Here is a 27867-nt window from a genome sequence, read left to right as displayed (position 1 = left end):
AGGCCGCGGGGAGTGGGCGCCCCAGGGGGGTGGCGCGGGGGCGGCCCCGCCCGGCCCGGCCGCCGCCCCGACACCAGCCGCCCCCCGCCGCCACCCGCCGTCGATACCCTAGTCGGCAGCCCCGTGTCGCCGTCGATGGTGCTGCCGGGGTCCTGCTGCCCTCTCCAGGGACTCGTCCTGCCGCCCCGGGCGGCGGAGGGCTCGCTGTCCACCACGGGTGCCGGCCTCTCGCTGCCGCCCCTCCGGCCGGGAGCGGCGCCCCGCCGCCGCCCGTGCCCCCCGCTGCCCTTCCACTCGCTGCTCGGGCTGGGGCTGCTGCAGACCGGCCTGGGCTGCGCCCTGGTGGCGCTGAGCTTCGGGGTGCTGTCGCTGAGCAGCGCCCCGCAGGTGAAGAACGCCCTCTGGGCCGGCTCATCGGTAAGTGACGGGCGGGACACGCCGTGCTGGGGTCCGGCCGTGCGTGAGCGGCACCTGCGGGGTCGGCTGTCCCGGGGGATGCGTGATCCCGCTCCTCCGCGATCGCTTGGAAACACCCTCCGGCTAACGGGGTAGCGGCTTTTCGCTGATAGTTTTGTAGGATGTCCGCAGGACCCCAGCTGGGTAACAAACGTCGAGACTAACAAATAGGGGATTTATTTCCTGGCGCTCATTTTTGAAAAAAAAACCCAAAGAAGTGGAAAAAAAAAAAAAGTACTTGACTTTTTTTGCCCTATCAGACACAGTATTTTTCAAAAGTCATTGTGTAAGTAGATGTTGCATGTCTGCTTTGTGCCTTTACTCGTAGGTATAATGTAGAGATAAATCAATATTTCTGGGGAAAAAAAGTATGGACTTAGGACAGTTTTGTAAGGAGTACTGAGAGAAATTACTCCATCTCCTGTTGGTCCTTGCTTTAAACCACAGCTTTATAAATGCAGAATATATACAGAAGTTTGTATTGCAGAAGCTAGGCAGTAGTAAGCAGAAGTTAGTAAGTGTAGGAGAGTCCCATTGATTGGCTCGAGTTTGTGGACCTTCCAGCAATCAGCAAGTTGTGTACTGGTATGGAGCACTCAGCTCCTGCTGCCTGTGTGAGCAGTATCAGCTTATCCCTCTCTTTAAACATTTCACTTAAATTGCCAGTGTTGTTCAGCACCTATGGAAAAGCTCTCAATGCAGTAGTTTGGGGATCAAGTAGTTCCTGTTTATCTGTATAATGCAGTATTCATCCCTGAAAGTACACAGTCCTTGGGAGTTGAGGGGAAATCCAGACCATCCAAATGTCTGTGTTTGGTATCTCTTTTGTGATCTTACTCTAGATTAAAAGAAGTTTAAATATATGTAACCAATGGACTTCCTTTGAATTCTGTACACAGTATCATGTTTATGCTTTTAAAATGCTTTAAAGTTGTACATGTAATAGAGAAATTCAGTATTTTTAATAATCAAGAAAGGTGTTGGTTTTTTGGGGGTTTTTAAATTATATTTCTGAAGCAATAGTACACTCAGAAAAGTTACCAAAATACCATTTGGGTGTAAAAACATAAGTCAAAATCGTAGCCCAGAAGCAACCTGGAAAAGCAGATGCTATCAAAAGCTGACTGATGTGTCTGGTTGGGTGCTTTTTGGTTTGGTTTTCTCTTCATTATGGATGCAACATGCTGACTTGTGAGGGGCATGTCAGGAAAATTTTGAGAACAGCTTCCTTTTCTTACCTTTAACAGATGCAATGAAATAAATTAGTTGTCCTTAAGGAAAAAAAAAAATACATCAGTATTGATGTGCTTTGTTATAAAATCATGTGTCCATTTTGCAGTCAGAGAATTCAAAAAATACTTTGTTATGAAACTGCAGAGTTATGTATGTGGTTTTGCAACACCAGTGATGATATCAGTAGGTGTTTGGCCAAGTCATATATGCATGTTACGCTAGATTAGAATGATCATGTCAAGTGAATGAAGTTACAGAAGGGATTTATTAAAAATACTAGTGGATGACTTCCTGCTTGTTCCAGTCTTCCTGGTTTTTTGTCGGGTAGGATCTTGATGTCCACTGGCTTAGTCACAAAGTCCAATGAGTTAAAAGTATATCTGCTGATCTATGGGACATGCTGAGAAATTTATTTACCTTTCTTTATAGAGTTCCTATTCTTCTGTGAGAGAATATTCAGGTATGCTGTTTGTTTCAGTTCTACAGCAATTATTTATAATTTCTTAATTGTTTTGCCCTGTAAGGTAAAGAAAGAATCATAGAGTTCGGTTCTGTGATTCAGCAAGTTTGCTCTAACAACTGCTGTTGCAGAAGGATGTGCTTTTATTTTAACTTCTTTTCTCGCACTGATACTGGCATTCATCTGATTAAATAGCAAAATGTTTCAGGAAGGTAGTGCTGGTGCTCTTTATTAATTTTGGTAGGGTTCATTCTTCAGGTTTTAGCTCACTGAAATGGTCAGAAATCAGCAAAAGGGAAGAAAGAAAGGCAATTAATGAAGTGCTGAGATAGTGATGGGCAGAGGGGATAAAAAGGACAGTTTTTAGATTTGCCTAGCCACGTTTAAGAGAACAAGTACTCCCTTAGTTGAAAGCAGTTATTTAAGGCAAATGTGGAGGTTGGAATTGCTGACATACTGCTTGTCCCCATACATGTTTTCTGGGAGGAAAAAATAAGAAATTAGCAGATTTAATTTGGTTACTGTTTCACAGGATGCTCTTAGGAGCGAAGAACCTCAGCAGCACAGGTATTCTCTTCTTTAAGTGCATCTTTGTATCTTGCAAAGATACAGCATTGCTGTAGTGTTCCAAAGTACAGTAATAAAAACAGTGTAAATGTCATTTTGTGGACAGTTCTTTGCTTCTTGGTGACACTGTGTTTTTTGATGTTGTAGACAATCTTATGTGGAATCTTAGGGTTAACAACATGGAAGAGACCGATGATGCTTTTGGTAAGTATGGATTAAAGTCTGTAAGGAAATAATTAAAAAATTATCCTAATTTAATAGTCACTGGTAAAAAATAATCACCTCTTTCTCCTTTTTTTAAAAAAAAATATTGAGTCTTTCTTTTCAAATTGTAGAATCATAATTATTTAAAGAGAAGTCAAAGACCATGAAAGGCCATATTCTTTCCTGCATGGATGAAGTCCTCAGTAAGAGCAAGAACGGACCATGTCTGGATGATTTGTTAATATTATTTGAAGCACACATTTTATATTTTTGTATGTATAAGAAAGTGCTGGCTTAGAATAAGTAATACAGCTCTCCGAGACAGTGCAGCTTAAACTGAAATAAAGGAGATGGTTTTAAATCTTAGCTTAGTTGTAGTGTTTTAGTTTTTGACAATGGGTTTGAGAGCTAACTTAACACCTTACAGCAGGTTCCAGTGCTAATTTCATATACAGTTGACATGGCATTACTGTGAGAGAAGATTGATGTGCAGCGTGTGTAAGCTGTTTCCACCTGTAAGTGAAATCTGAAGCTGTGTGTCTCTTAATATCTCAGAGTTGGGATTTGAAAAAGTGTTTTAGAGTTGCTTTTGTTTTGTGTGTGGGTTTAGGGAGTTTTTTGGTTGGTTGGTTGATTTGGGGTTTTTTTTGTTTATTTGTGTGTAATTTTTTGCCTTACTGTCTCTTCTGAAGACTTTTTTGAGCCAAGGTAGTTGTTTCATTTATCTGCAGCACTCCTTCGGGATCCACATGGGTATCAGTGAGGAGTACCAAGGATTAGATGTGTGAGCTGTGGATAGAATCATAGAATTGTAGATTCTCCAAGGCTGGAAGAGAGATTTGAGATCATCAAGTTCATCTGTCCACAGCACTGCCCCAAACCCCTAAACCACATCACCCAATGCCTCTTGAACACCTCCAGGGATGGTGACTCCCACCACCTCCCTGGCACATCCCATTCCAATGCATGTCTACCCTAACAGTAAAAAAACTTTTTCTAGTAACTGATCTGAATCTCCCTTGCCTCAGCTTCAGGCCATTTCCTCTTGTCCTCTCGCTGCAGGCACCACAGGAGCCATGGGCCCCCACCTCACCACAGCCTCCTTCAGGGGTGTTGTAAAAAGCAATGAGATCCCCCTGAGCCTCCTTTTTTTGAGACTAAACAGCCCCAGCTCCCTCAGCTGTCCCTCATGAGAGATGTTCTTTAGTCCTTTCAGGAGCCTTGTTGCCCTTCTCTGGACAGGCTGCAGCCCCTCAATGTCCCTTTTAAAGTGAGGGGCCAGAACGGAGCACAGACTTGGGGTGAGGCCTCCCCAGTGTCCAGCACAGGGGCACGATCACTGCTCTCATCCTGCTGGCCACACTGCTCTTGACACAGGCCAGGATGCCACTGGCCTTCTTGGCCACCTGGGCACACTGCTGGTTCATGTTCAGCCAGCTGTCAACCACCCAACATCCATTGTTATTTCGAAGTGTGCATTGGTTAACACAGGCAGATTTTTCAGGAGTTTTGTATATTTTGTTTCTTCTCAGAGAGAAGTCTGGTGTTAGAGACTCCCAATCTAGAAGAGCCATGTTTTCATCAAGATAAATGTACATGATAGCATGTACATCAGTCTCAAACTGCCTAAGACTTGCACAGCACTCCTGTGTCAGTATTCTTTGTGTTCTGGGCTGTTTCTATAGAATGTTGTTGCTCTTTCACTCTTTAATGTTCTCCTTTGTACAAAACTGATCTTCCTTTCCTTATTTTACTTAAATTGAAAGTACAAACTCTTCTTGATCCCTTCTTTTATTTCGAATGATCTTTAGGATGGCCACATGCTGAAGGAGATTGCCCTGGGATATTGCACAGCAGATGGGAAAGTTTCTGATGTGAAATTGATAAAAGCTCTGAGCAGCCTGCCATGATTTCATAGCTGACCCTGCCTTTGAGCAGGAGATTACAGAGGAATCTTCCTCAGCTCTCTAATAGCCACAATTATTCTGTTCTGTGATTATGTGATTCTATAAAAAACCGTTTGGGTTTTTTTCTTATTTATATGTGTGTTCTATAGAGGTCTGATTTTTGATAGCCAAATTAGCTCAGCCATGACATTGGGAAGCATTTCTGCTAAAAAAGCAGTGAAAACCTGGAACAGGCTCCTAGAGATGTGATTGATGCCTTAAGCTGTCAGTGTTCAAGAGGCATTTGGACAATGCACTTGATACTGGGCTTTGATTTTTGGTGAGCTCTGAAGTGATCAGGCAGTTGAACTAAATGATTGTTTTAGGTCCCTTCCAACTGAAATATTCTATTCTACGTGGAAAAATAAAAACACAAATAAACATTAAACTCTTCTTGAGGGTAAGGAAATAATACCTTAAACTATCTACAGTCTTTCAAGGATGGATTGTTGGTTTCTGTGAGCATATTTGGGCTAAATGTCTATTGTGTCTACCCCCTAGTAACTTGAACCTTTTTGTCTAGGGAGTTATGAAGAGTGCACAATTACATGAATTATAAAAGCAAGCTTCCTAAATGTCTCATCAGTGAGAATCATTACACAGTAGTGGCTTGGAATTATGGCATTCATAAGCAAAACTAAAAAACTTGTTCAGAACTAAAATTCATATCCTTTTGTCAGTTGTGACTGTCCTCCCCTTTTAATTCCTCATGTATGGCCTTAGCACTCCCCGTGATGGTTTCTCACTATCTGTGTTTGGGTTTTTGTGAAGAGTCAGGCTGTTATGACTGCCACTTCTGTCCAAGGCCTTGGTCATGGAGGAAAATACCCAGACTCAGTTTTTTTTCTGTGACAGCAAGATTCTGGTGCTGCTGATGCTTGCAGTAAGCACAAGGCTGCAATGCTGTGAGAAAGGAGCTGGGGATGGGCTGTGGTGTTTCAGCCACTCATGTTTTCACTTGGAGGGGAGAAAGGAATGGAAACACATTGGCTACAGATACATTGGACCTTTAGTAACACCATCTGTGAAAAAACAGCCATGAAGAGGGATGGCTGTGATAAGACCTTTTAGTAAATAAAATGGAGAGTTGTTATTTGGGTTTTGCCACCTGCACTGTTTTACAGCTGTATTAAGTGTGGGATGATGCCAGATAAGTATTATATCTGAGAGACAGGGTACTACAAGGCAAAATCAAGCTATGGTCATATCTTTTGAAGGACATTTATGCAAGGGAGGCCTAGTCTTGAGCAGTAAAGCTGCTGAGAAAGTCTGGGTTCTGAAATCCTTCCTTGGTTTTACATGTTTGAGAAATTTCTGTCCTGGATATCTTGTCAATCAGTTTTGGAAGTCAGCTTGTAATGCTTGTGCTTTGAAGCTGATTTTTCTTTGAGGAAATGCTGAGTTAACACTGGACTCAATGATCTCGGATATATTAACAATCCTGTGTTTCTTCTTTAGGACTGTCCAAATGTATTAATGGGGAAAGGGGAACTCACCACTGCCACCACCTACCCCTCGAAGTCACTTGGATATTGGCTCTGAACCATTCTGGGCTCAGTGTTACCTTTCATGCATAGAAGAATCTGGTTCCTTCCTTTCTGCTGCTAAGCTTCTCCTTTTCACACAGTTTTAAATCTTAGTTTTACTGGAAGGAACCTAAATTATTTCAGAAAGTACATCATTGTTAGTTTGATTGTGAATGTTTTAAGGGCAGCTCATGTCTTTCACAGGTGATGCTTGCTGTTATAGCCTCTGCCCTTGTATGCCTGATTGGACTAATTTGAGTTTATGTTGCATTCCCAGGAGTTTCCAGGAGCTGTACATGCTTTGCTAGATGCAGAAGCCCTTAGCTAGTGAAGTATCCTTTCCTTTCAGTTGCACATAAATTAGTTGCAATCCTATAGAGTGCTTTTTAGGTGATCCTCTGATTATGTTTGTTTCTGGTTTTGGGTTTTTTTTCACTGACTGAGTCTAAGACTTCAAGTTAAGCATCTCTTTCGTGTCTGCTTGTTGCTTGTGTTCTGCTGCTAAAGAGGAGACTTAGCTGTGATCAGATGAAAAGGAAAGGAGTGCTAGCATCCAACAAGACATCAGCCTATTGTGCTGTGCAGAGTTGAGCTGCTGCAGCTGCAAGTACTGGGGAGCAGTTTGGTACCTGCGAAATGCACGGGATCAAGAAGTCAACAGAACACATGCAGGCTGACTCTGTCTTGAATGTGACTCCAGCTTTTGGCTACATCAAGTACTGCATGCTTCTGTTATTTGCTTGTGTGGCAGCTTTTGTGTTCATACGTGTCATTGTTTTCATGTAAAGCTCTGGGGGGCTTGACAGACAAAGCAGAGTTGCATGTGCAGCATGGGTCATTCAGTCTGGATTCTTCTCATGTTTTACAGGGTGGTCACAAAATGATTTGAAATTTTTACTTGAAACACTTTTAATTTAAACATGTTAATATTTTTGGTTTATGACAAATATTTACAGATCTTACTTTGAAAACAGAAAAGTTTGTAGAAGTTGGCCTTTATTTATGACCTAGAAATTTTTGAAGAATATATTTGTGGTAAACCATGTATTTAATTGAAAATTTTTATCCAAAGAAAAATATGTTTGAGAAAACTTAAATAAAGATTTCTTAGGGCTGACTTCTGCTATGATATCTGCACCTTGACAGATTTTCATGAATTTAACTAAAATTTAATGTATAGATCAAGATAACTCATTCCAGTAATGTTCTTAAACTTTAGGCCTGCTAGTAGCAGTGAACTGTGAACAGAAGCTCTGTATCCTGTCCCTAGCCCTGAAACACTTTCTCCCTAGGCATGTGTTTTATGACAAGCAGTCATTTTACTTGTGAGAATTACTGTAGTAGTATCTTTTTTCCCTTGATTTTAGAAGTAAAATAGCTCAGTGTTAACCTCTTTGCTTACACTCCAGACTGCAGCATTAAGCCAATAAACAGTAATTATGCAAAGGTTTTAAAGTCAGTATAAGCAAATAGAAATAGACTTTTAAAAGTGAGAGTATGAAAAGCCATTAGAAGCTTATAGCTGTTTTTATGCTGGAAAAGCTTTTCTCTCATACATGGGGTGTTTTAGTGCTGCATTTGAAATATGTGACTTTTTAATTAAATTAATTCATTTGTCTCTTCTTGCAGGGCTTTCCTTTGTTGGCAGTTGTGTTGTGGGTCTTTGTATGGTAGAATAAGTAGCTCTCACAACTGACTGAAATCTTATAAGGTCATGTGAGTTTTAATTATAGCTATTGCTGCTGTGCCTATGGACAATTAATAAATGGACATACTCTTTTCTACAGGATGTTTATAAAGAATATATGTAGGTTGTAAATGGATATAAGAGTTGCTGATTTTGAAACAACTGTTTTTTCTTTCATTTAAGTGTCTGCTTGGGCATCAGTCCTGCATGTGCATATTCAAGTGAAAGCAGTTCCTCTCTTGAATTAGATACTTGCTTCAATGGCAGCAGCAGCAGGACAACAAGGAGCTTTCCTGTGCAGAATGAAAGACAGTGTCAGTGCTTTACTATGCATATTTATTCTTTCCTTGAAAGGCATAATGATACTTTTCTACTTGAAAGAGTTCATACATTCAGGACAGTAGCAAATATAAGTAGATAAATTTTGTATAGTTTAATTCATATGAAGCTTCCTCACGGCTTTCTGCAGCTGTTCACAGTCCATGTGTATCTAATGCTCTGAAGATGAAGCTCTGAGCCAAACTAAGGCCATAATTTGAGTTGTTTCCATTTTTATAACTGCAGTCAAAACCAGTTACATCTGTTTAATTTTTGAAATACCATGTTTGCCTTTCTCTGTTTTTATCTAAAATGAGAAGTACTTCTCTCCTCTGGGTAGGATCTTCTGTGACTGGGATTAAGTATAACCCCTGTTTTTACTTGCAGAAGAGTAGAGAAGATGTTTAAATTTGCATCTGCAGGAGGATATAAGTAACAAAATAAGCTGACAGAATACCTGTGAGATTGGACAGTGAGTGACTGAATAACTGGGCACAGAGGGTTGGGATCAGTGGTGATAGCCAAGCTTGCCAAGGGCCAGAGGTGAGTCTGAGGGGTGGAAACTGAGGGGCCAGTGCTACTGAAGCAAGTGCTCTGCACAGTGGATCTGAGTGACTCTCAGCACAGGCGATGCCAAACTGAGAGGAATGGCTGATATGCTAAATATTGCCATTCAGAAGGACCTGGACAGGCTGAAGAGTACACTGAGAGGAATCTCTTGAAATCCAACAATGGGGAATGCAAAGTCATACTTGCACAGGGAAGTTATCCTATTACACAGAAGGGAGCAACCTGGTGGAAAGCAGCTCTGCAGAGAAAAACCTGGGGATCCTGGTGGACAACAGGCTGCCCATGAGACAGCAAAGTGCTCTTGTGGCAAAGAGGACTAGTGGTGTCCTGGGCTGGATTAGGCAGAGACTTGCCAATAGGTCAAGAGATGTGATCCTTCCCACACCTGGAGAGGTGTGAAAGCTGTGGCAGTTCAGCCTGGAGAGGAGGAGGCTCAGTGGGAATCTCCTGCATATCTAAATAGCTGATGGGAGGGAATGAAGATTAGGGAGCTGGACCTTTTTCAGTAGTGCTCACTGCCAGGACAAGAGGGTGTGAGCAGAACTGAGAAAATAGGAAATTCCATCCGAACATAGAAGACAACTTTTTAATGTTATGATGATCAAAAACTGGTGTAGGTTACCTGTAGAGATAGTCAAAACTAACTGGACACTATATTCAACAGTTTGCTGTAGGTCATAAAATCATAGAATGGTCTGGGTTAGAAGGCATCTTATGGTTCCAGCTCCCTTGTTGTGATACCGGCTTGAGCGAAAGATGAGATTTAGATGGTCTCAAGAGGTCCCTTCCGATCTTAGTGATTGTGTAAAAATTCTCACCAGTGATGGAGAAAAAAGAACAAAGATCTTTTTATCTTGACAGTTAAGTACAACATCTTGTCCACTGTCGGATGTGTGTCAGAGAATTTGTGGTTATGGTTCAGATCATGGTAGTGTTTTAGATTGTATGTAGAGGAATATTTTTTATCTTCTGATCATTTGGCAGGATTTTACTCAATCAAAAATACACTATACATACAAAAAACAGATCAAGATTATACTTGCTCCTCGTAGAATTTATTAGAACATAAATGCAGAAATTATCATCCTTTCACATATTTATGATAATACTCCTTCTCTTCCTCTTTGTTCTTTGATTTCTGACACTTCTTTAGAAAAATATTAATGATTTTTTTGTTTTTCAAAATTTTGGATTGGAAGTCTGGATTTTAACTGTAACTTTTTTGTATAGCTGTAGATGGAATTGTTTCTATTGCAGCTTCTGTACCTAAGGAGACAACTTAAATGTGAGTTTACTAGTTCTTTTTGGTTTTTAAAAAATCTTTCTTTACTTTGGCCAGGTAAATTTTTCCCATTTATTCATCAGTTGAAAAAGGACAAATACACCTCTTGTTTTTCTTGACAAGAAATTCCATGAGATTTGTGCTATAAAGATGTTTTATGTTCAAACTGCTTCTATTTCACTTACTGGCTATTTCCTAATTGTTGGTGCCCTATGTTGAACCCAGTTGAAAAGTTTTCTTTACATTAAATACCTGTGTGTAGCAATATTTTTTCTCAAAGTAGTTTTTTTGCTGGAAAAGTAACTAAGGTAATTTAGGTAAAAGCATAAGGAATGGGTTTGATTCTGTTACATGCTGAGCAGGGAGTTAATTTTTTTTAAATTGTTAAATTCTGTTTGTATGGAAAAGCAAATGGCACTCCGAGTGCTTTCTAGAACTAAAACCCTATTTTCTGTGGTTTTGTGATTAGTACAAAGCTAAGACAAATTACTCTTTCTCTTAATAATTTATAAATTATTTTGTTCTTAGTATATCTAACACAAAGTAGTCTCAGTCCTCTTCAGAGATTTATTAATAACTACTAATAAACAAGTTATTGGGGTTTTGGGGTTAAAGTCTACCTTATGGGATAATGTCATGGTCAAACGAGTAATGACTACTAATGTTGTAATTGAAGAATTTAGCTTGCACAGTAATGCTCTTTGGCTCTTGTCCATTCATGGGGGATTATTTCCCTGAACCTCAGAAAATGGGAACATAATTTGTGCAACAGCTGTTACCTTTTTCTGCTTCAGATTCCAGGTAGCTAACCATGGTACTTCAGCTGAAAGTATTCAGAAGGCCATGGTGCTCTTTGCATGTTTAGGAAGTCCTTGTTGCTGGATCTCCTGTAAAACTGTCTGGAGCAGAACTGAACTCGCATCCTTCATAATGTCCTTCTCTTCCTCTGCTTCTTTTCATGTCCTGATTTTTTAATTTGGACCATTTTGATACAAAGAGACCTGAATGAGCAGATTGTTATTGAAAAGAATGCTTTAGAACATTAAGAATCTGATACTTGTTTTGTAGGACTGAATGCTTAAAGGAGGCATCTTATTTTTATTTGTCTCTAAAGTAGTAGTCTTACCCATACTACTTTCTCTTGAAGTACAGAATAGTTTTGCCTGTATGAATAGGGACAAGGATGGTTCTTTCATATATTCAAAATCCATATCCAAAGTCATGTAAACACAGATTGTAAGGGAATATGTGAAAGCAAGACATCGTTTTGTCCGCTGCTTCTGCTTGCCCTTTTTTAATGTATTTATTACTCTTGCCATTGCTCAATTTCAGGTGGTTTATAAATCTGAAAGTATTGTCTGATTTATGAATATTCTGGTTTTAGTAGCCAGGAGGAAATAAAATCATGTGACTGAAGTATCTTAAGTGTTTCAATCCTCACTGTACTGGGACAAATATTTTTCATTTATTTGTGCTGCAAAATAATTCTGGAAATGTTCAGAGTGAATGTTGGCTTAAGATGTTTCTCCCTCTTCAGTTTTCTGTATTTTCTGAATTTATTGAGAGCTAAACTTGGTGGAAGAGTACGACATACAGCAGAAGTTGGGCGACTTGCAGATCATACTTTGCACTCCAGCAAAGCTTTTAATTGCTTGTGCTATTACTACTGATATTTTCAATAGTTGCATATATTTTATTTCTGCATAACTAGTGCAGAATAAGGAGAGGGAAGAGAAAGAATTTTGGGAATAGGTTAAGACACCTCAGGCACTGAAATAATGGTCAGTTTTGAAAAAACAGAGTCATTCCCAGCTTCAGTTTGTGTGTGGGATTTGCTCTGTGATAGGTTCCTTGAGTTGGGTTCCTGTGCACTTAATTTTGTTTTGATGTTCCAGGTTAACCTGTTTGTTCTGCTGTCTATGATCAGTGTCATGCTGAACGTGATTGGATTAATACTAGGATGTGAAGGCATTCAGTTTGTGTCTGGGGTACCCAGGTGTGATTTGGTGAGCACACATACTGATTTACACTGATTTCTTCTCATTATGGCATATTAGCTTGCTGTGCTAAGATCACAAAACGTCCTGATGTAGAGTTGCAAGTAATTTAAGAACTGGCATAAAGAATTTTTGTAGTAATGTAAAAAAAATTAACTGTTGAAAAAAGCCTGAATGTGCGTAATGGTGAGCTACCCACAAAATGTTCAGTCTGTTATAATCTCTTGGTGGGATTGTTTTCCTCTTTTGCCTCACCTGGTGGGGACCATTGTGTGATTCCTTACAGCAGAACCTGTGAGCTAAAAACCAAGGTAGATCAAATCATACTAGCTTTTCAGAAGACTTCTACTTGAAGAAGATGCAATCTGTACAAGGCAGGGCAGAATGCAAAAGATTTTTCTCAAGTGGTTGTCATGAGAAATAGAAGAATCACTGTTTATGAACTCGAAACTGTGGAATAATTGAAATATAAGGATACAATACAGGGTCACTTGGTGATGAAGATAATTGTGTGTAAAAGCTTGAAGGACTTTGTGGTTTAATGGAAAGATCTTTGAATATCTATTTTCATTCATTTACTCTTTCAAGAAAGCTATTGTTGGTTCCTTGACATGCCAGTAGGTGTATTGTAGTGAGAGTCCAAGATTATAAACACTTGGCAATCTGTAGTCACCCAGTATCACTGTACCAAAGCCACAATGAGAATTAATGATATTCCAGATGAGGTGGTCAAATGTTGCAGGAGTTTCTGACCTGTCTATAGTTGGAAGTATGGATACAGCAAAAACACATTCCTGAAGTCATTAATTATTTTGTAGGGTGGCTTCTGTAGGTGGAAGAATGTCAACATTGTGACTCTAGAATTTGAAAGCTAAATACACAATTATTCCTAAATATGGAGACTTTGAATTTCTACTTTGAAAAGTAAGATGATAAGATTAATTTGAACGTGAAAGTTACTAACAACAGTGAACTACAGATATGGCTACTAATGATTTGACTGGGTTGAAATTATAGTTGTGGGCTTCATTCCACCCATAGAAATGCAAGATGTATTCCTGAACCATAGAAAATGTGTACAGTTCATATAGAGTGGTTTCCACAACAATCAGAGAAATAATTTCTAGGCTATTATGCATTGGAAAGAGCATAGCTAATAAAATTGCTTAGTAATCAGTGCAGCTTTGCTTACAACTAAGTTGTGTCTAAATGTGTTAATGCATTACCCATGCTTTCTCTCAAATAAGAAATACATAGTACAGCTTTATAATGTAGGAATCACTGAGATACCAAACTGTTCAATTATATGACCCTGTATTTCCAGTCTGCTTTGTGGCCATGGGTTTAGTTTAAGACATAGGTTCTATATTATGCAGGTAAAAATATTGCATAAAATAATTTAAAAAGTAGAGTTTTGTTTCTTCAAGATGGATGAAAACAAGACCTGTTTATGCTGTGAAGAACCTCATCCCAGTGCATGCACAGAAGTAGAGGCTGTACTGAAGCTATACCATGTGAAGTCATGTGGTGCTGCTCACCTTCTTCTCAAGGTACCCTGCACACACAGCAGCAGCAGCACTGCCTTTATAATGCCCATGCTTGTGCAGCAGTGCAGTGCTGAAGTGATTGCTGTGTTTACTGGGAAAAACTCTTTTATTTTTCTGGTCTTCCACACTGGTCAGAAGCTCTTCATAGTTCTGTAACGTGGGGGGATTTTTTAATGTCTGGGTTTTGACCAGTGCATTGCTGAGCCAATAAGCATTTCTTGCTTGTTTTTTTGTGTTTAGTGCAACCAAAACTGCAGTTGAATCCTGACAAGATTACAAGGGTGAATAAGACCTAAATTTTAGCTAATTATTTGATGCCTTTGTTAGTCTTTTGCACTTCTCAGCCTTTTGTGGCTTACAAGCTGCTCAAATCAAAGTCACAACCAACACCATCTTCAAATATCAAAAAGCTTTGATGTTTCTTTAATGGGGATCATCTTGAATCTAGAGTTCCCACTGCAAAGTTATGAGGAAGGTTATAATTCTTGGATTAATAGATGGATAAATCATATCTGAGCTGTATTAAACCTTCTGGATCTTTCTGTCAGGACAATAAATAGTGTAAAACAGGTTTTTGCAAATTACTCTAGTCTTGGAGATTGTGCCGAAGACTTCATCCCATACATTTCTTAGAAGTAATTGCCATGGTAATCTCCTCTGTATTTGTTTTTATTTTGTAGCACTATCATTATTATTATTATTATTATTATTATTATTATTATTATTATTATTATTATTATTATTTTGACATTTACAAATACCATGATTTAATAGTTTCATTTCAATGATCTTCATGTTCTTCAGAAAGCTCTCTTAGCTCTTAGTGCCCTGAATGCTCTCGCCGCTACAGTTTGCTTCATAGCGTCTGCCCTGCATTACTTGCAGATACTTGCATCAAGAAGATCCTGCACAGTAAGTGAGCACAAGGCATTGTCTGCCATAAAGACTGGTACAAGCAGTATTAATAGATTATACTGTTCAGCAATATTTATAGCTCAGAAGGATTTTAACAGAAATTTGTTTGATCAGGGTGAATCTGAGGTTGAAGACGAAGATTATGATTTGGATCCTGATGATTTTGTCCCACCTGTCCCACCTCCCTCCTATTTTGCAACTTTTAATTCTTGTGCCCCACGAACAAGTCACAGGTAAAACTGTACACTCTCTTCCTTTCTTTTACTGTACTTCAAGACATGGCCTAATCTTTTTTTTTTAAGACTATTTTCTCTGGTGAAAAGGTTTGTGATTTTAGGAGGGTTAAAAAAAAAAAAAAAGAACCTATTAATTTGGAGACAGCATAAATACAATGTGGGCAAGGGAGTAAAATTTTGTGAGTTTGAGTTTAGATTCTCTAGGAACTATTTCTGGGTGAGAGAAATATTAGTGCTCAAAACAGCTGAAAACTTACACGATGCTGTCAAGAGCAGGTGAGGGCGGCAATGGGAAGCCAGACACAATCACTTGGTAAGCCAGAGACCCTGAGTGGTATTCCCCCACGGATCTTCCTCCCAGAGTCATTCTTATTCTCCTTCTTGGGCTGTTAGAGATGACTGAAGGGTGTGTTTTGACTGCAGTACCTGGAAAGGTAATCCCTTACCCTGCAGGTAGTTGCTCTTAAAAGTAACTTTCAGGTTGGCTTTACTAGTTTATGACTCAGGTGGGGCTGCGTTATTCTGTTCTGAATATACAATATTTATACATAAAGTATTGTGATGCTCAAGCAGACTGTATGACTCTTGTTTAAAATTCCTCCTTTTTGCAGTGTGCAGGAATGTTTAGTTTATTTCGCTGTTTCATCAGGAATAGCATGCATGACTTTTAAGACTGTGTTCCTGGCAGAGGTAATTACAGATTGTGGGATGGTCTAGAAAATGGTAAAATGGCACAACAACAGGATTTAGAATGAACAGGTCCTCTGAAAGACCAGAGACTGGAGTTGAATTAAAAATATTACTTAAAACCTCTATGTAAGTTTTGGTTCAAGCTGCTTATGAGAACAGAATGAAACGTGTAATGATCTCTTTGGAAGAATAATTATTTATCTAAACATGCTTTTCAGAGTTCCGCTGCTTTAAAATGGACCTGTTGTTCTTTGTCTAGCATGTCATTCTAGATGGTTATCTCTTTCCCAGCAGCAGGATTTCTTTTTTTCCTTTTTTTTTTTTTTTTTTTTTTCCTTTGGCACAGGTGTGCTGCTGTACGGTATTTAAGGCTTCTGTGGTCTGAAATTGAGTACCCACCTTGCCTGTGACTATGTTAAAACTTGTTGTTGATAGTAACATTTAATGGATGATGGCATCTTTCTGAAGTAAGGCTACTTGTTTTAGGGTAAGTTATGCAGCAGGGCAGAAGTCAAAGTAACACTGTTTCTGTTTTTGGAAGATGAGTAATTATCTCCATCCAGTCAGGGCTGGATCCTGCAAGAGTGGCTGAGATGGGATGTGGCCATTTCTCAATTAGCCTCCTCACACTTCTTCCTCTCAGTCTGTACCCTGAACTCCGTGTAGCACCTGTGCCCTGGCTTTCTGTGCTGAGCTCCCTGGTCCGGGCATCCCAAACCTTTGTGTGCAAGTAGGGTGTCACAGGAGCCACATCCAGGGAGGTGAGCCCCATCTGCAAGCTCCAAGACAGATACATCCCTGAAAAGGGAAACAGCAGTCATCAAAATTTATGCCAAAGACGTGTTTGGAATGTGTAGGCCTTCTTCTGTCACCCTTTAAATTAAAAAGTCAGAGGCCCAGCTATCAAAGCCAATTGTTTTTCTCACTTGTTCATGGGAAGCTTTTACATTTGTCTTATTTAATGGCAAAAACCAAACTAGCACTACAAATGTCTGGTCAATTTCTGTCTCTACTCTTGTTATTTCATACCTTAAAAAATAAATACAAAATAAAAATATATTAAAAAATAGTAATTACATTATTCTTCAGGGTTGGCACAACATAAACAGTGAGAACTCAGTTTCCAGGTGGAAAACAAAATGTGGAGTTTGCCAAGAGTTGGACTTTGATCCTTGTAGGTCCCTTCCAACTCAGGATATTCTGTGATTCTATGAAAGTGTCACAAGACATGTAAACTTAAGGGAAGAGGTAATGCATGTTGGGCAGCAAGGCCTAAAAATCTACCTCAGTTCAGTTTGAAGTATTGTTTGGGTATATACTGGAAATTACTTTCATAACTAAGGGACTGAAGGCAGTGCTTTTCTAGTTGTCTGTTCTATAATAAGTTTTAATATAGTTGCTGGACATAGCATTAATTTTCAAGGTGTGAATGAGCTGGATGGGCCAGATCAGGCAGATTTAAAAGGAAAACTTAAGGTTCAAAATGCGTAACTTTGTGGCTTATATTGAATGTAAATTCAGCATGAACATACTAGGAAAATGTGAAGAAGTAATGTTGATGAAGGATCTCTCTCCATTGTATTCCGAAATTATTCTGAAGCCTTTTGGAACATTTGAAGTAGATTTTGAAGTAATTAAAAACTATTTTAACATATTTTATTTTCCCCATTTTTAAGACTAAATGAGATAATGGCCGGATGTCAAAATATCTGCTTTCCTTTCCTCAGATTTCTCCATGCATTACCTCCACTGCCTTCACAGGAGTCAGTCACAAGAGGGCTTCCAGGTTCTCATTTTGAAACTTTTCCTCTCCGTGCAAACAATTTTCCATAGGCATTTCTGTCATTCTGCCCTTCCCTCTGAGCTTGCAAGAAAAAAAATGTCAGTCATCTTTGTTCCCTCCTAACAGTGTCCAGAGAAAGGCTAAATTCTGGGAGGAGGGACTTGCTTTGTAGAGAGTAGCATCCACTAATGATAGTGGATGAAACCCGACCAAAGTCCAGAGAGCAATATATGTGTTTCTGTTTTGCTTGAGGCTCCTGCTCAGTGCCAAAACAGCAACTAAAGTGTTAAAAAAACACCCCAAGAACAAAAACAGAGAAGAACTGAGATGCTATGAGTCACAGACTTATCTGAGGGTTATGTGAGGAAGGTCTTCTTGCCAGCTCTGCTGTTGACCACCACAATTTGTTACAGTGTTCCTGAGGCAATGTAAATGTATATTTATGAAAAGGAATGTTTCTCCGGGCACTCTTCTGTTTTCTTCCTTCTCAGAGCTACCTCCTAAGAGAAAGATGTTGCAGCAAAAGGTCATTGGGATTTCTGCTGTGTTAAAGGTTTCAGAGAGCTCTTTGGAAACTGAGGAGTAAGGTTAGCCATGAGGTGCATTTGCCCTGTACAAGCCTTTGTGCATTAATCAACCATAATATTCTTTCATCATCACAAAAACAGCTTTTTGTTTTTATTTGGCTTTTTCTGTGCAGCTGTATCTGAACACAAAGCTCCAGGTCAGAAGTATATTGAATTTAGTTTATAATTAAGAACCGAGTGGTTCACAAAACTCAGAGCTAGGCTGTCACATTTTGAGTGACAGCCTGTACTTTTCATTTTTTGTAACAAAAGTGAATCTCTAAAGTAAAACTGTAATGGGTTCCTAGGCCCAGTACTGCCCAAAGATGTTTAAACTCTGGGGAGCACACTGGAGAGGCACATCCTAAAGAGCTAAACTGGGAATTACTCCTGCTATCTTCTGAGACAATGTCTTGCAGATCTTGGTGAGTCCAGTACCTGTGACTTAGATTCCAAAATCTGAGCTGGCACTGGAGAACCGGTGGAGTTCCATAGCAGATGATGTTTTTCTACAGCTGGAAAGCCACACTGACAGGTTTGCTCTGTATTATTTATTGCAGCACAGCTGCCTCTCATGTGATTTCTCTGCCCCATATTTATGGAATGCGAATCAAAGGTGTTGAAGTGTTCTGCCGTCTGGACCCACCTCCACCTTATGAAGCTGTGGGCAGCTTAAAAAGCTCTGAGCAGGTATGGGCCACAAGGGTTTAATGTCTGATTTGTTTTTTCCACTCTAAGGGAGAGGTTGCACTCAGGCATGGTAAATGTAAGTCAGGAGGATACATTTGATTACAAATGTAAATTTCACCAAAGCTGTTAATTAATTACTTATCTCTAGAACTGAAAAGTTTTCTCCAGTTGGAAAACTGCCCAGGCATGGGAGAAGGAACAAAAAGCAATGTGGGGCACACCTGTTACTGCTTATTCTAAAAGACCTCCTTGCTTTACTTCAGTTAGGTACCTGCACTCCTCCTGTGAGGGACTAGGTCAAAATTTTGTCATCATTGGCCATCCCTTTTCACTGGTGTTTTCAAAAGACAGGTGCTTTTTCCCAGAAAATGACTGACCTGGGTGATGAACACTAGACGTTCACTGGCCTTGATTTTGCCATAGAATTAAACTCATACGATACAGTCTCTGTGCACACTTGTTCTTACAAGTGTTCCATTTCTAAGGTGGATGTTGCAGTTCTTAGGAAATGCCAGAGAAAGATGGGGACTTGTGATTTTTCAACTTTTGCATTTTATTCCAGGGAGGTGCACCTCAACTAAATGGCATGGAAGATGTTGATTCAGGGGAAGTAAGTGACAGGCAGACCTCTCAAGGTAACAAGTAATTTTAAAGTTTGTTCTAGAATGTTCTTTCCAACACATACAACTTAATGCAGCAGCAGCATTATTATATTTGAAAGACAGCCACCACACTGCAAACCAGAGATACAGAATCATGATTGTTTTGGCCAGTGGGAACCAGGATTAATATTTAAAATATTTAAAAGCATAAGAACATGTTTTCATGCAAGATACAAAAAGAAGGATATGTTTGCTTTTTAGTAACCTAAAAGTTAGTTTTTGACACTATATCCATATGTTGCAAGAAATGATGTCCAGCTCCAGGGCTTCCATTTGCTTAGTGTATGTGATGGTGCCTGTTAACATTTTGTTGCTTGTAAAAATAGGAAAAGGGTAGAATAATGCTGTACTGTGTGGAGCTAAACTGGGAATTATTCCATTTTCCAGCCTGAACTGGAAGACTTACTAAATAGTTTCTGCATCTTGGTACGGGAGATAGCTAAACCACTCTTAGAGACCACATCAAGCTTTGCTCTGCACTGTTTTAGAAAACCATGCCTTATGGCTCCAAGTTGTTTTTAACCTAATATTTGTTGCAATGTATGCTTGTGTCTAAACATTATTGAATTCCAGGTTTTCCAGTACAGCCCATGAAAATGTGTTCCAAATTTCATTTGAACTTGACCATTATGGCAAGATTGTCTTGTCTGCAATATTCATACAAAAGGGTAAAAACTGGGGCGGGGGGAAGCCCCAAATCTTTTATTTGATTGTATCCTTTCTTCTGCCAATATATTTATCAAACTATAAAAAAACACTTGGGTTTGAACTTCATCAGTTGAAATTCCTCCTATTATGTGGAGTCAGGGGGAAAAAAGAGTTTGTGTAAAATCATACTTCAGCCAAACGTCAAGTCTGTCGAAGTCCCCTTAAGTTCTCACAGTCTGCCTGAAACTGCTGAAAGTAAGCACTTGGATGATTCTGGTGTCTTGCCAGCTGTGATAAATGAAAACCTTTTGCTATAGCTTCTCTAGATTTCTTCCTCAAAGCTTTCTTACTTGTAAAACTCCTGTTTTGCTTTCTCTGAGCTTCCTGAACTCAAACAAAAAGAGGTTATCAAATACGAGGAGTCATTGTGACTTGTTTAAAGTTATGAGGACTGGAAACAGGAAAAAATAGCATAGACAACGCACTTGCAGTGAAGGACAGTCAGGAAAGCCTTTGCTTTGTTTTGTTTTGTTGTTTTTAAAAAAGGCTCTGATAAGACACTGTTTGAGGCATTTGTATTTAAAAATTTCCTTTGCAAGAATCAGACCTACCTGAGCACATATGGCAAAGTGGACCCTCTTTTCCATCATCTTAACTGGTTTGTCCAGTATTTTTTTTAAATAAAGAGGTCTTTAAAGAGGTGTGAAATTTCCTTCATAGCAGCCTATGGTGCTGGTTTGGATTTGTGATTTGGGGGGAGTGTTCCAGTATTGTCATTGTTCAGGGACTGGCTGGGCATCAGTCAGCCTGTAGTGAGTGACTGCTTTTGTATCACTTGTTTTCCTTTGAGTTTCTTAGCTTTTTTTCTCCCACCTCACTCCTTATCTCAACCCATGAGTTCTGCCACTTTTGTCTTTGAATTCTTCCTTATCACTGGGGAAGAGTGAGAGTGACTGTGAGGGACTGAGCTGCCTGCTGGGGTTAAACCACTGCAGGAGGGAAATATAAAATGGGGGCTTATGTTGGAATTGTGGCAGAGGAAATCTGTGGGCTGTCTCAGCTGCTGCAGTGTAGCAATCTATAAATAAAACTTGAACTTTCAGTTTATACTGGCAGGCTGTCATGCCAGGGCATTTGTGTATGATGCTGTGATTCCCTTGGCACCATCAGGGCTGATCAACTGAGTATAGCTCCTGATAGAAGTTAAAGCTGTGCACTGCTCTGCCAGCAGAGAAGGGGAATCCTGACTGCCAGCTGCAGGAGGAACTCTAAGCATCTCTATGCCAGCTAAAATTGTTTTACTGACTTCATAATCACTCCTGTCACACAGAATGGGACTACAGTCTGCTGACTCTAGTAGGCAGACATGCAGCCTTTTGCTGGTGGCAGGAAGTGCTTGGTAGCTTCTCTATATCATCACAAACCAGGTGTATGAATTTCCAGTACACTCCACTGTAAGACAGTTCTCTCTTGGAAACATTATTAAGGATCAAGATCACAAAATCCGCTCATTAATCTGTTCAGAATTAAAAAAAAAATACCAAGCAGCTTCTCCAAAGTAACAGCACCACTGTACCTCCAGGACTTACTGCTAAAACAGCTCCACTGGTGTTGAAAAGTTTATATTGGTGATGGATTCTTTAATCCTGCATGATTCTTGGTCTGCCATATTTTGTTACTGGGCATTACCTTCTGATTTGCTAGGCTGGCACCTGTTTTATATAGGTTGTGTCACTCTTTCTTCTCTTTAGAGATTCTAAGTTGCATTTGTGTAGGTGATAAAGTACTGTGTTCAACAAGCACATGCCATCCAAACCTAAATTTTCTTGAATGCTTCTGCCACTGGCACATACCTGTTAGATTTTTGCCGTGTTCTGAAAAAAAGACTGTTTACATGAATTTGGTTTTGTATTGGGTTTGCCTGGCCAAGTTTTGGTAGTGGTGGGGAAGCTGCTGGAAGGTTTGAAGCTCCCTCTGTGTCTGGCAGAGTTCCAAAGAGGGACCTGCTGCTGGAGAAGGCTGCACCAGTTAGAAATTATGGTAACACCTCTGTGACAACATATTTAAGAAGGAAAAAAAGTTACTTTGCAGATGTATTGGTGCCCAGAGAAGAGTGAAGTGAGAATACGTGAGAGGAACAGCCCTGCCAACGCCAGGGTCAGTGGAGAAAAAGGGGTAGGAGGTGCTCCAAGTGCTGGAGCCAAGTCCCCTGCAGCCCGTGGTGCAGCCCATGGAGAGGCAGCTGTGCTGCTGCAGCCACAGAGGTAACAGGGATGCGGAGGTTCACCCACAGCCCATGGAAAGCCCCTACTGGAGCAGGTGGGTGTGTGCAAAAAGGCTGTGACCCCATGGGAAGCCTGTTCTGGAACAGGCTGCTGTCAGGAGCCCATGCTGGAGCAGGTTTCCTGGTAGGACTTGTGACCCTTTGGGGGACCCATGCTGGAACAGGACTGACCCCATGGAAGAGTGACCCACACTGCAGCATTTTATGTAGAATTGTTCTCTGTGGAATGGAGTCAAGCTGGAGAGATTCCTGGAGAACTGTCTCCTGTGGAAGGGACCCCCTACTGCAGCAGAGGAAGGACTCCTCTCCCTGCACAGCAGCAGAAACGTGTCATGAACTGACCACAACCCATGATCCCTGAGGCGCTGCAGGACAGAAGATAAAGTCTGGGGGAGGGTTGGGGGAAGGTGTTTCTAAGATCTGTTTTACTCCTCATTATCCTGCTCATTTTTTGATAAAGTCAGCTAATATTCCCAAGCTGAATCTGTTTTACCTGTGATAGCAATTGATGAGTGATGTCCCCCTGTCCTTATTTCAAATCATGAGCCTTTCATTATATTTTTTCTCACCTGTCCAGTTGCAGAGGGGAGTGGCTGTGGTTGGGTACCTGGTATCCCACTACAAGTTTTTTAACTCCTGAATGATCAAGAAAATTGTTTTCTGTCACATACCAGGTGCCACTAGATGGAGGCACAGAACCAAGCTTAGTGAGAAACATACACAGCTTCATCCTGTCCTGTTCATTACATTGCAGCATATAGTTTCACTCTTGGGAAAAGGAGGAGTGGGAAGGATATAGCATATCACAAGAATCCAGGAAAATACTTAAGGAAATATTTTGATCCCTTTTTAGGGAGTAGTGACTGATTACAAGATACCTAAAATTGCAAAAGCTGACCAACCTCTCTGACCATATGCTGTCACATTCGGTACAACTCATTATAAGCACGAGGATTTGGGGCTCTGTGAGATTTAATTTTTCACCAATAAAGCTGTAGCTTCCTTCTCTCTGATCAGGTAGTTTAAGGTGATTTTTGTACTAGGGTGTACTAGACTGTAGTCTTTTGCTACTCCAGTTGCATAAGGCGGAACAGGCTTTTGCAAACATTTAAACAGGGTTTAGACCAAAGTTACGGTTCAGTAAGTGTGGGTCTGTGTACACATACATGCACCTCTAGACCTCTGTGTCCAGTTACTACAGATTTGCAGATGGGATGGGGAAAAAAAAATCAGTCTCTAACAATGGCTTCTACAGATTAGCTTTATTTTGACTACTTCTGCTTTTCTGTTTCTAATAATTCAGCTGAAGAAATTCAGGAGCCTTCCAGCAGAGTGAGCCTTTCCCCTTCAAATGCAAGCTGTGTGTCTGCAGGAGTGAACAGGAGAGCCTTCAATTCCTTGTGGAAATACTCTAAAAGTGACCCTGTGCTCCATTGCCAGCTGCCTCAAGGTGACTCGGGTTTCTCTGTCAATGATTGTGTAATGGTTCTTTAAAAGAAAATTTTTCAAAAGTTTTGTACATTGAACCTAGTACCTGCAGAAATCAGCTACTGTTTCCCAACAGAGCACCTACGTAACAGTGGTTTGCCAAACCTTCTTCACCTAACTCTTTAGTTTTGCTGCTCTTTAGGTTTTCATATCCAGGAACAGGGTCTGTAGCAAGGTCTGGGTAGGGGTCTTGGGAGGGGTCGTGGAAAATAAGGAGGGAGAGCACACACGATTCCTCAGTGCACTGACACCTAAAATCTTACAAGCGCAGTTGTCAATGTGAGCAATTTATAGCAAAATTGGCTTGGGGATTTGGTATTAGCCTGTAAGCTGGCTCCCCTTTTCTCAATCCTCACGTCATAAAAGAACAAAAACAAAACAAAACCCCAAAAAAACCTCAACACAACTCATGGTGGAGAGTTGTTGAAACTGCTTTGGTGTCAGTGATACAATTCTGTTGCTGTGGGAAAACTGCTAATGTGACTACACAGTCCATCATACTGCTGCCAGTCTTGAAAAATGCACCAGTCAGGGGTCTTGCAGTTTCTACTAGAAGATATTGGAATCCCCACAGTAGCTGCTGACACATACCAGCACTCAAAATGTAAGTGCCAATGGGCATGTTAGTAACAGCCATTTATTTTGGATATTGGGAGCAAGCCTATCTGGATTACACTTGCTGTTTTTGTGGAATGCTTTCACAGCCCTGCTGTATCATGTGCTATGTCTTGTCCTCCTAACAAGTTCCACCAGAGCAGCCCAGAGAATCTGCTGCTGAAGCAATAGTTACATGACACACAGCCTATTCATAGCTGTGAAAGCAGAGTGTTTCTGATGTACAGAGACCCCATGTCAGAAGCATTGGAAGCTTCAGGCTCAGTGTTACTGAGGTCAGGTCAGTTCAGCAGTTAGGTCTGAGTTAATCATGAGTGCTATAGAAAAAGAACTCACTGCAGCAATGGAATTTACTTCAAGTTAGTGCTCTTCTTTCTGGGAAGTTTTGGATCTCTTCCTGACATTTTTTGGTCTGAAGCCAAAAAGTACTTCTTGAAACAAGTACTTCTTAACTTCTTAAAGTACTTCTTGAACAAACTGTAGGTGTGGTTTGGGATTTTTTTTGTTTTTTCCTTCCTTTTAATGGGGCCAAAATTTGATAACCTGTGTACACCAAAGGCAGTGTATTTTTATTTTGACAAAAGGCAGTGAAATTGGTTCTGTATTGCCCTTTGTTTAGTCCTTGAAAGGTAATTTTGAACATTCTGGTGTGGGTTTGGTTTGTTTTTGGTTTTTTTTTTCCACTGAATTTCTGCTTTGTAGTATTACTAGATTACAGCTTGACAGGTAGTTATTTTCAGTCCTCTTGACTCTTGTCCTCTTGACTGCTAATAACTAAAAGTTATCAAGAGTTTAGAAGAGGTCATAAAAGCCTTCTACCTTTTTGTTTACATTGACATTCAACATGCATTTCAGATCTCTTCAGATCAGAAACAAGAAAAAGGAACCAATGTACAGAAAATGACAGAGCTTTCTGAAGGGGAAGAGTCCCTCCAGAGCCTTTGACATGTAATATGCACTGAATCATAGTTATGTATGCCTATTTTACAGGCATTTTGTGTAAATCCAATAGAGGCAGCCTTCCATACCACCCTGACCATGCCAGACTGTTAGGTTTTACAAGGTTAAATGATGCACTGCATCCTCTTTGAATCAGGAGAGGAATCTCTGGGAATACCATGAACTATGTGGTTTGTTTGCTTTGTGTCATCTTTGTCTTCAGGGACAGTTCTCAACTGTGAAACTGCAGCACTCAATGATGTAAATCCACTTAACGATATCACCTTGCAGAAGAGTTCAAGAGCAAGAGCTTTGAGGGGAAGACCCCAATCTCTGATAGACTATAAATCTTTTATGGAGACTAAACAGCGTGTGGCAAGGATCCTTGAGCAGTCCTCCAGCAGCATGAGCCCAGACATATATGACGTGGTGGAAAATATCAAATCTGTTTTAAAATCAGATGAGAAATATATGGCAGAAGCTGTCACCAGTGCCACTTTCCTTGAGCAGGTAGTTTTATTACTTGTATTTATCACGTGAAAAACCAGTATTACTTGTATTTATCAGTGGAAAACCACTGCCCCTGGTTTGGAAGTATAGGTTTACATCTGCCAGTCTGTGTGTCAGTTTTTGGACCAAACTGGCTTCCTTCAGGACTTTACTTTCATGTAGGGGATGTGTGAGAGGCTGTGACATTTATTGCTCTGTCAGCCACAAGCCAGAGTATGTGTGTATTTAAAAACTGAGTCAGTCTTCTTCTGAGGAGTCATGAAATGTAAATAACATGACAGCATTTTATACTGAGTGTGGCAGGGGAGAGGGAGAAAATGTTATAAATAACCATTTGCTATTGCAAACCAGAAGGAATGGAGGCTGACAAGGAAATTTTTATGTAAACCCATCAGAAGCAACTTTTTTGTGATTGGCTCCCAGAATAAAAATAAGACCTAGTACTAAGGAAATTAAAAGCAGAAAATAGAAAATACGATGGAATGACTAGCCAGAAGTTTCAGACACTGCAGGCTTCATCAAACAAATGTTTTGGTAACTTACAGACCTTTTGGGTAGATTAATTGATTCATGCATGGCACAAGTGATTTGCTATGACAACTGGTTTTGGTTTGGGTTCTCATGCAAAATGCATCAGTGTCATTTAGGTTCTGCAAATAAAGTGGGATTTCCCACTGCAGCCTTCAGGCAACTAAAGCCTTGACAATTTTGACAGAAACAGGAAGGAAAAAGGCTCCTTATAATAATTTAATTTATCACATAAGCTTGAAGGTTATTACAGTTCAGTGGCCTCTGCAAGGAAGCAACATTTAGGTTCTTTGTAAACAATACCAGACAGGCCATAGGTTGGAGTGAAAAATTTCCTGTGCACCTTTGAGGGGGAAACCAAACCAACCTAACAAAAACTCAACAAACAATAAAATAAAAAATTACCCTACTCCTTTCCCAGCTAGGACTGCTTTTCCCATGCCTCCTTGGCAAAGGCTAGGGGTTTTAGAGCTTTTTAAATTATTCTTTAAATATAACAAACAACACTACAACTAGCTTCTTCCTAGTTGGGCAAAAAACTATTTTAATGGGACAAGAGCCTGAAAACAAAACTGATTAAAACTTCTATTTTCTTTATAAAGGTGATGACACATGCTCAGCAAGCCACACCATTGCGAGTCAGTGTGTTACCTCTCAGATTACATCCTGGATTGCTGTACCTGGAGAGCTGTGGTGACCTGAGTACTTTCACCACAGAGGGAGAACACCCAGCAGAGAGGAGAATCAAAAGAGCAGAACATGAACGGTCTTATAGTCTTATTGGTGTTGTCAGGGAAACTGTACTTTGAGCTGGGTTTTTGGTTATTCCTCAGCAGAAGTCCCTCTGGCAGACATACACATACTGCAGAGGAAAATATCTCTGGCAAGTGGGTGAATGAGTTTGTCAATAATTGCCTTCTTTTTTAATATTCTTATGCTCAGACTACAGAGGGGAAGATCATTCTACAAAGACCATTAAGCAGATTGAAAACTGACCTTTAGTGGGCCCTCAGCTACAGCTCATCTGTTTGTGATACATTAGTGCTGTGCATCTCTGTGAAGTTTGGTAACGTGTAGTTGTGGGGTATGATGATACATTATCCTTGTGGAAGGAGCTGTCAAAAGCAGTATTGAAGAAATTGGCACATTTTTGGTACTTTGGTTTAAATTAAAATCTCCAGTCATCAAATGGAGCCCTTCAGATACAAACTACGTTAGTAAAAAAAATGGTGTACAGAATTCTGAAGTTATTCTTTACAAAAGAAAGTTGTTGAAGTGCAAACTTTACTAAAAATAAAAAATGTCCTGAAGACATTTTTTGGCTCAGTGAACTTCTCAGTTAATGATGGAACAACACCCAAAAGCACAGCTGTTCTGCAGTAAATGGTACTGCCTTGTTACTGTCCCGGGAAGAAAGGCACTCTCTGTATAGTCTCATTTGAAATGCTGTTTATTACAGCGGGTGCTACGAATGAAGAATCTACTATAGTTGATTTTATATTCTTCCAGGTGCTGGGAAG

The 27867-nt window shown here is 40.1% G+C and overlaps 1 protein-coding gene across 3 annotated transcripts; it reads left to right on the top strand.

The window, feature by feature from the left end:
• The first annotated feature begins 105 nt into the window (after positions 1–105).
• On the top strand, positions 106–27643 carry ENTREP1 (endosomal transmembrane epsin interactor 1). 3 transcript variants are annotated; one of them, XM_014261409.2, is made up of 11 exons: positions 117–417; positions 2864–2920; positions 12145–12255; positions 13674–13796; positions 14598–14705; positions 14823–14941; positions 18544–18673; positions 19236–19308; positions 23571–23717; positions 25533–25819; positions 26950–27643. In XM_014261409.2, exons 1-11 carry the CDS (start codon positions 136–138, stop codon positions 27154–27156), a joined length of 1644 nt encoding a protein of 547 aa, XP_014116884.2. In that variant the 5' UTR covers positions 117–135; the 3' UTR covers positions 27157–27643. The 3 variants fall into 3 exon arrangements, with proteins under 3 accessions (XP_087910378.1, XP_014116884.2, XP_087910379.1); XM_088054252.1 differs by lacking the exon at positions 12145–12255 and having other exon boundaries at positions 106–417; XM_088054253.1 differs by lacking the exons at positions 117–417; positions 2864–2920 and adding an exon at positions 8302–8393.
• The last annotated feature ends 224 nt before the right edge of the window (positions 27644–27867 follow it).

Source organism: Pseudopodoces humilis, chromosome 4 (genome assembly GCF_049639895.1).
Source record: "Pseudopodoces humilis isolate 2021_Gansu_Grassland_sample_001 chromosome 4, ASM4963989v1, whole genome shotgun sequence".
Classification (NCBI taxonomy): Eukaryota; Metazoa; Chordata; class Aves; order Passeriformes; family Paridae; genus Pseudopodoces; species Pseudopodoces humilis.
Note: the sequence above shows the minus strand (reverse complement) of the source record. Positions and strands in the feature narration are given on the sequence as shown.